Source organism: Sturnira hondurensis, unplaced genomic scaffold, assembly GCF_014824575.4.
Source record: "Sturnira hondurensis isolate 20B ecotype Veracruz unplaced genomic scaffold, ASM1482457v3 Scaffold0018588, whole genome shotgun sequence".
NCBI classification, from domain to species: Eukaryota; Metazoa; Chordata; class Mammalia; order Chiroptera; family Phyllostomidae; genus Sturnira; species Sturnira hondurensis.
Window position 1 is genome coordinate 101,429 of NW_028091219.1, and position 9,110 is coordinate 110,538.

The window sequence follows — 9,110 nt, forward strand, 5'->3', positions numbered from 1 at the left end:
TGAGGAAGAAAGGGAGGCAGCTAAAGCTACATGTATAACCCAACTTCAAAAAATAAATATACTTTACACACTAGGGGAATGGGTGGGAAGGTGAAACTTACCCACTACAATTAATGGGTGAGTTTCAAAAATGTCAATCCCTGTATTGTGCACTACTATAAGTAGTGTAAATTTGGATACCACCATTCTTAGGTAACATACGCTATAACATGAGAAATAATTACTGACAACACTCTCTACAAACAACAATAAACTAGTTCATCATGGCCCATTAGGAAAGACTTTGGAGAGTGTTTTAGAAACAATGTATGGAACACTCTAATTGAAATACGGAACATTAAAAGGTTGGTAGTTACACGTATTCAGATTAGGAAAAATTCTCACCAGAAACGTTATTGATAACATTCCAAATTGCAACAGAGTCCATGGGTAACAAAAAGGAGCCAAAGGAACAATTAATCAGTAAATTAGACCAGAGGCGTGTGCAGCTCTGCATAATTCTCACAGTAAAAGGGACTTACCGTTCAGACAGGACCCGGTTAACCAGGCCTCAGAGGGTGATCCTCAGAGTAGACGGTAACACCTGGTTGTGGCGCAGGGTGTCCAGGCAGGAGATATGTCCCTTAGTAGGACCAGCAGTGACAGACAGCTGCTGGTGGTGGGGTGGCCAGAAGGAACCCCAGGCAGCTGTAGAAAATCCCAGCTGTCTCCATGGGGCCACGTTAGGATTCTGCAGGGCAGGGCCAGCATTCCAAGACTGGAACCAGGATTACCATGGGAGCACATAAATCAAAAGGTAAAGATAATTTAATGGAGGGGGCACCCGGATGTCAAATGTATGCAGAGGATGAGATGCAGCCACAGCCCAGGTGCCCGTACTATCAAACACTGAAGATGCCCATCTGACAGGTGCCAGTGTGGGCCAGGGGTGGTGAGCTGCTTTGGAGGGCACGACGGACCAGGGAATGAAGTAGAAAGTTTCTGATCATGGTATATGAAGCACTCCTAGGAAAGGACCTAAGGAGTCACCTCACTCAGTCATTGTCGTTGACTTAGGGGGGTTTAAATTCAATTTCCAAATTCAATTGCCTCAGTGCCTCTCCCAGGACACTGCAGTCTCCACCCCACACCCCCGGGGAGCAGTCCTGGACCCATAGGACTTAAAACTAGCCCAGCTCCTGACCTTTCCAACACCATGAAAATGATCCCAGAGTCTAGTCCAGAAAAAAGAAAAGAAATCCTTCTAAGATTGCCTCCTTTAGAAAAATGTCATTCCTCAAAACTGACAGAAAATTTGGAGTTTAAATATTAGGTGTAGATTAATGTACTCCCAGCATGTAAACCCTTAACCCGGGTCATGCTTCTGTCAGTCACCTGATTGTCCCATTGGCTGAGGAGGAGAGAAATTCTCAGCAATGTCAGGAAGAGGTGCGAGGAGACTGAAGGTGAATGTGTGACCGGACTTTACGTATTGGCGCATGAACTGGGTCTTGACATGTTCCACTGGTGTGTCCATGGCAGTGGATGTGTGAGATCCACCGTGATTGGAACACAGGAGATGCACCCTGATCCCCTTTAGCGACATCCCCCAAGTGAAACCAGGGTTCCAGCTGCTTCTCCCGTGAGTGGGGCAGGAGCTGAAGCTGCCCTCCGTGCCATTCATGTGGACTTGCAGGCTGTAAACCTGCCATGTCTAGGCGTTCAGGTTGCCATGCCGACTGTCAATCCCCCATGCTGGCAGCTGGAGGAGCACAGGTGCAGAATCCAGCCAGTGCCAACATCCACCCACCCTCAGGCCCCCATGGCACCACATCCAGGACCCACCATATCCCTTAGGAAAAATACAAACTAAACTAAACTCCCTCCCCTATACTGATCAAAACACTCTGAATCAACTATTGGAAAGTAAGTTCATTTATTCACAAGTGTCCCGCTTTGCAAAAATCACATTATATGTCCCTCCCCCACTGTGGACACTTCTCACAGGGCCCATGGGAAAGTCCTCAGAGCTGGTTATCAGTCCAATGCCCTTGGACAGGCAGATGCGCCCATGGGGCCATGGTGATCACTGGAACTCACGCAGAGACTTTGTGCTCTTCTTCCTCCTCTTGTGAGCCCTAGCTTTCCTCCCACCTGGACTATTGGGTGGGTAGTTTTCCTGTCCAGGAGGACACGTGGGCATGCCACACAGGCCTCTGGGTGGGTGAATCATGACCGAGTTGGCCGGTAAGACACATTCGACTTTCCTGAGGTTGTATTTGGCCTTGGTTCTGGATGGCTCCTGGAGCTGTCTCCACTCCTCCAAGGTGCTGTATTGGACTGAAGTCTCTTGCACAGGACTCTGCAACCCAGGACCTGTGACACTGGAGTGACTCTCAGCGCCCTGCTGTGTTGATCCCAGGACTTTACGCTCCTTCCCGGGGCACCTCGGATTCCCGCTCACAGACACACTGCCACGGCCTCTTTCCAATTCACCCTCCTGGACGTAAAAGAGGACATAGGCACGTTGGCGCAGGGCAGTAGAAGTGGCAGAGGCGGTCACCTTAGCGTCATTCATTTTGAACCACTGGCCGCCTGCAGCTTTGACGTAGCAGAAGTAATGTCCCTTGTGACAATCCTGCCCGGCATGGACCAGCACAGCATAGAGCTCATACACAAGGGGCCCTGTGTTCTGCTCAGACAGGTATTGTCCCACATCCAGGCGCTCAGGATAGTGCACCACCTTCTCTGTTTTGCTGCCTGTGAAGGCCGAGAAACGTTTCAACGCCAGGATAAGTACCTTCGAGGCAGCGTGCAAAGTCAAGGTCCTGCAGGCAGGCACCTTCTTCAGGCAGACGCCACACGCATAGGAATTGTCACCATCTAGCTTTTCAGGCGTCACCAGCAGTTCCAGGGCTTGCGCCACACTCTGAGCCCCCTGGATATCCAGGGCAACGTCCAGGTAGGGGTCCAGGGTGTCAGACACGCTGTGGCAGCAGAGACCCTTGATCTGAGACCTCCAGTAGCCTCCGAAGATCTGACGGATCAGGGTGGTGTCCGGGGAGGGCCTGGCCAGCTGCCCCAGCTCGCGCAGACAGGCTTGCTCCATAGCGTCCATGGTGAACATGAGATACTTGTGGGCATCTTCCTGCTGCAGTCTGTGGAAGCCAGCAAACAGCTCCTCGGAGGGGCTCTATTGGGTCTCCAGGAAGCAGGAGGGCCCGAGTCACGTGAGCTTGCATGGCACACAGGACGCAGGACATCGGCTTGGGACAGGTCTCCGATTGCCGCTGGGACAGCAGGTAGCGGGCCAGTGGCGGGGTGTGGGTCAGGCACTGCAGGGTGGCATTCATGTAGCACGTGTTCACCAGGTTCCAAAGCCCAGCCCCGACCCCATAGGGTTCCTCTTCCGCTGGGTGGGGAGACGCAGCCTCCATGGCTCCTGAGACAATCTTCACCAGACGTCCTACCTGAGAGCTCTTGCTGCAGAGCCAAGATTCTCTGGAAGACTGGGTCTTTGAATGAAGGGCTCGGGCTGCAACTCAGTCTTAGGGGCAACCCCAAGGTCCACGGACTAATCTGCTGTCTGTGCCTTCAGGGTTGGGGTGTGGGCACTTCTCGGACCTATGGAGATAAAGGGATGCTTTTTATTTCTCAGCAACTGCAGGGTCTCAGAGGGGATTATGCAGAATTCAGGTGGAACCTGAAATCTAAATACAGTTATTTTTATCAGGAAAAGAGCGGTAGATTGGAGGCTGGCCTTGGACATCGGAGGTGGAAACTTGAGTTTCCTACTTGGACTCAGTAGTCCACTTTAATTGCTCTCCTCCCATCCAGAAAGCCGTGGACCCCAGGAGCCGGGATCCACATCAACCTTCAAAAGAGAAAACATGGCGGTTCCTCCCCTAGCCTGGGAAGAGCTGCAGACCAATGGCAGAAACAAGGATGACTGCTAGGTGCTCATGCCCAGGATGAAGTTCAAAGACAGAATTCAGAATGCCCAGTTTTCTCCACATGTGAGATGTTAACACCTCCACAATGGGTCAAATATTACTTTCAAACCAAACCGAATCAACATAAGTTCCACAAGAATAATCAAAATTATCTTCTTTTCTTTTTTTTTAAGATTTTTTTATTCATTTATCTTTAGAGGGGAAGGGAAGGAGAGAGGGAGAGAAATCTCAATGTATGGTTGCCTCCTGTGTGTCGCCTGCTGGGAACTGGCCCCTGCCGGGAACTGGCCTACAACCCAGGCATGTGCCCTGACTGGGAATCAAACCGCGATCGTGTGGTTCGCAGGCCCGTGCTCAATCCACTGAGCTACACCAGCCAGGGCCAAAATTATCTTATTTTCCATGCTTTGGTCTTAAGCCTCCAAATATTCGAGAACGTAATAAATATTTTAAAATAATGATCAATCATTTATAAATTAACAATATCCACCAATTTCCCTATTCTGTTCTCAGGGTTGGAGACAGAATAGCCAAAAGATAGGGAAAAAAGTGTGGTCAATATGACATTCTGGTGTGCTCATGAAAACACAATGTAAAAGAAACATCTTCCCTCTGAGTAGTGATGAGGGTCATGAGAGACTCAGGCCAGCAACAGGGCTGGGACAGTGGCAGCTGTTCTGTGTCCCTGCTCGATGTGTGAATCAATGGACACATACACACATACACACACTCACACAGGTTTCATGACTCACCCAAGGAAACCAGGTGGTTGATGCTCTCCAGCGTCACATCTCTGAACAGCTTCCTCTGAGACGTGTCCAGCTGGGCCCACTCTTCATGGGTAAAGTAAACAGCTACGTCCTCGAAGGTCACAGATTCCTAAAAGACCACGAACATTTCATGTCACACAGATCAATTGGTGCCAGTGAGCAGAAGAAGCTGAGGTAATGAGGGGCAGCTGGGTGTGTAGATAGATGAACCTGTGTTCAGGGTTCTACTCACTTAACTGTCAGTGCTGAGCTGGTATCGGCCCTTCTGATATACTCACAGAAACATACACACACTGAGTTCATGACAATATGTTGTAAAGACGCCTCACCTGAACTGTGGTAAAATACAACCTGAGGGTTTTTCAGTAACCTGGTCATTAGACCATCTGGTCTAATCACCTGAATGTCCAGACAGGTGATTAAAAAATAGTCTTAAAGGTTAAAACAAAATCTCTCCTTTCGGTGAATTTCAAGTAATCCTGTAGATTCATCACAAACCAAACAATGAACATGATGTGGTCCTTCTCAAACATGACCATTGGTTGTAATTATTTTCCTAGGTGAATTTCTAGTTCCTCATATATAAGCTGTTTTCAGTACTTGTTATGAGTGTTGAAAGACTCAGTGTACTCAGGTACAAAATATCTCTTGCCTAGCAAACCTCCATTAAACACAAAACATTATTCAATACATCATTAAAATGTCAGAGAACCTTAAAAGTGTCTCTAGCATCCCTCAGAAGTGAACAAGTCTGCAGAATGTGATACCAGTAGGTGTGTCTGACTTACAGCTACAGGACTCAGGTGAGCACAACAAACAAGAGGTGGAGGGCTTCAGCAGCACAGGCCAGGGCCCTCTCAGAGGCTGTGCTGAAGGACAGTCCCAGCTGACTGTCCTCTGGAATGAGGCCCCCATGCTCCACTTTATCTGAGACCTCAAACAGCAGTTATTCCTGCTTTCTTTGTGGCTTTATCTTGTCTTCATGCTAAAGGACACAATAAGCATTTTGATTGCCTTTGGTCTACACGCTTTTTCAAATATTTACATAGGGCCCAACTTTTGCTCTACCTACCACACCCCTTCTCCTCTATACGTAGCACCATTAAGAAAATCCTATTCCCAAACCTAACCAAGGAGGTAAATTACCTGTATGCAGAAAACTACACAACACTGAAGAAAGAAATCAAGGAAGACACAAACAAATGGAAACATATACCGTGTGCATGGATTGGAAGAATTAACATCATTAAAATGTCCTTACTGCCCCAAACTGTTTACAGATTCAATGCAATACCTATTAAAGTACCAATGGCATATTTCATAGACATACAACAAACACTTCAAAACTTTGTATGGAACCATAAAAGACCCCAAATAACAACTGCAATTTTGAGAATGAAGAACAAAGTAGGAGGGATCGTAATACCTGATATCAAACTGTATTACAAGGCCACTGTAATCAGAACAGTCTGGTACTGGCATAAAAACAGGCACATAGACCAATGGAATAGAACAGAGAGCCCCAAAATAAACCCAACTCTCTAAAGTCAATTAATATTCGACAAAGTGGGCAGGACCATAAAATGGAAAGAAGTTAGCCCTTTCAAAAAATGGTTTTGGGAGAACTGGACAGCTACATGCAAAAAAAATTGAAACTCGAGCACCAACTTACACCATATGCCAAAATAAATTCAAGGTGGTTAAAAGACTTAAATATAAGCCATGAAACCATTAAAGCCATAGAGGAGAGCATTGGCAGGAAAATCTCAGATATTCCACGCAGCAATATTTTTACTGATACATCCCCTAGAGCAAGGGACATAAAGAAAAGAATAAACAAATAGGATCTCATCAAAATTAAAAGCTTCTTCGTGGCTAAGGCAAACAGTATCAAGATAAGAAGAGAAGCAACAGCTTGGGAAAACATATTTGCCAATGATACCTCAGACAAAGGTTTAATCTCCAAAATATACAAAGAACTCACTTGACTCCACTCAAAGAAGACGAGCAACCCAATTAAAAAATGGCCAAAGGACTTGAACAGACATTTCTCCAAGGAGGACATACAGAGGATCCAGAGACACATGAAAAGATGCTTGACATCGCTAGCTATCAGAGAGATGAAAGTTAAAACCACAATGAGATACCACTTTACACCAGTCAGAATGGCTATCATAAACAAAGAAACAAACAACAAGTGCTGGAGAGGTTGTGGGGGAAAGGAGACCCTAGTTCACTGTTGGTGGGATTGCAGACTGATACAACGACTATGGAAAACAGTATGGAATTTTCTAAGAAAACTAAAAATGAACATTCCTTTTGACCCAGCAATTCCCCTATTAGCAGTATATCCTAAGAACCCTGAAACGCCAATCCAAAAGAACCTATGCTCCCCGATGTTCATAGCAGCACAATTCACGATAGCCAAGAGTTGGAAGCAACCTAGATGCCCATCGGTAAATGACTGGATCAAAAACCTATGGTACATTTACACAATGGAATTCTATGCTGCAGAAAGGAAGAAGGAACTACTACCCTTTGCAACATCATGGATGGAACTGGAAAGCATTATGCTGAGCGAAATAAGCCAGGTGGTGAAAGACAAATACCATATGATATCACCATTAACAGGAATCTAAACAACAAAACAAACAAGCAAGCAAATTATGACCAATGACACTCATATACGGAACAGGCTGACAGGGTCCAGAGGGGAGAGGGGAGAGAATCATAGGGGAAAAGGGGATGGACTCACATGAACAAGTATAAAGGACACATGGACAATAACTAAGGTGGGGGGTGGAAATGGGAGGGAGGGGGGAGCACTGGGGGGAAGGCAGGGCTGGAAATATAAGACAGAAAACTGTACTTGAACAAGAATTAAATTAAAAAAGACAAAATCCTATTCCCTACACATGTATTGCTTTTTTTTTTTTTTTTTACCAAGTGGTAAAAATGGGATGGGACAAGAAAGAAAATGATTACTTCAGTTATACTTAGAAATTTTCAAAAGTGAAAATTCACTCTGGTGATTAGAAGAGATTTAAAACAAGGGAAAATGCACTGATTCCTCCTTACTAACCCTCCCCTGCTCCTCTTCACTGAGTGGTCTTCACTGTGGGTCTCCTAATCCTGATCACGCATGCACACGTGCTCACTCAGTGACCTCTCCACTGGCCTGTCACGCTCTGCTCCTCCTCCATCTCTGCCATTTGCCATCATCACCATCCTTTCAGCATCACAACCAGACACACGACTGATGTGTTAATGATTGGCCAGTGAGGCCATGACTGGCTGAGAGAAAGAAAACTTCTCTCATCTCTTCTGTGAATAAGCAAGCCTAGTGAAGCCTGGCATAAATTTGTGTGATGTTGGGAAGGAGATCCATTATAAATGAGTTCCTGACTCATGATTCACTGTCCTACAGTTGTGGGAAAACTTATTGGGACGTCAGGCGCCTGAATTCCGTGTGCTTGCACTTGGACTTTCCTGCCAGTAGCAAGAACTTGCCCATGTAATGGCCCTGGGGGTGACATTACAGCAGAAGGAGGTGGCATCGCCTACTCACCAGGAACTTCATGGTCAGTAGGCCAGCTGCCAGGTTTCCTTCTCTGGGTTCTCACTCACAAATAGTCCAAGCACTAAGCAGGCAAGGCTGGGGACAGAAAAAGAAGCCATGAGACCCCAGTCTGGGTTTCATTTCCAGTCGCGCCCATCACAAGGTCCCAGTGCTCACCAGGGTTTGTCTCCTGCCCCCAGCCTGATGATCTGTAACCAGGGCTGCACTCTGGGAATAACAGGCAGAAGTCTCTGCTGTCCAAGGTCAATTGTAGTAGGACGGTAGCTGTGGTTGCTACAAAGAAGGTCAAAATACAGATATTTTACAAGTAAGAACTTAATGAGTACTGAGTTTCCTATGTTAATGGGCGTATGACATCTACAAGTATTCAATTCCCTTCCTTATTTCTGAGCACAGCAATCCCTTCCTCACACCATATGTAGACTTTGGTTTCACCTGTGGGTAAACACTGTGGAATTTCTCAGGTGTCATTATTCTTTTTTTAAATTTTGCACTAGCAGTGGTTTTGTGCAAAAATCTCTTGTTGTGTTTTCATGTTTCAATTTGTTCCCCAACCTCCATGGAGCCCTTTGGAGCCTCGCCCCTTCCTGTCTCAAGTTCCTCACGGACCTGGATACCAAACTGCTAACAATCTGTTTGAGGGTACAGTTAATCCACTCGCTGTTGTTTTCCATTTGGTGGGATCAAATGCGCCCACCCCCTCAGTTAAATCTATCAAATCGCAGCTTCAGAACGTAAGAAAAAACAAACATGAGTCATAGAGTCACTGTTATGTATGCCCTCACTCCTGTCAGACAAGGGTGCCCAGAATACAGGATGGCTGGACTT

General features: G+C 46.4%; 1 protein-coding gene across 1 annotated transcript; it reads right to left on the reverse strand.

Moving 5' to 3' along the window:
• Positions 1-2,065: 2,065 nt before the first annotated feature.
• LOC119003301 (ubiquitin carboxyl-terminal hydrolase 17-like protein 6) lies at positions 2,066-8,282 on the reverse strand. The gene is given in 4 exon segments (XM_037069564.1): positions 2,066-3,169; positions 3,171-3,391; positions 4,685-4,811; positions 8,271-8,282. Coding segments are annotated over 4 exon segments (1,464 nt in total).
• Positions 8,283-9,110: the final 828 nt, after the last annotated feature.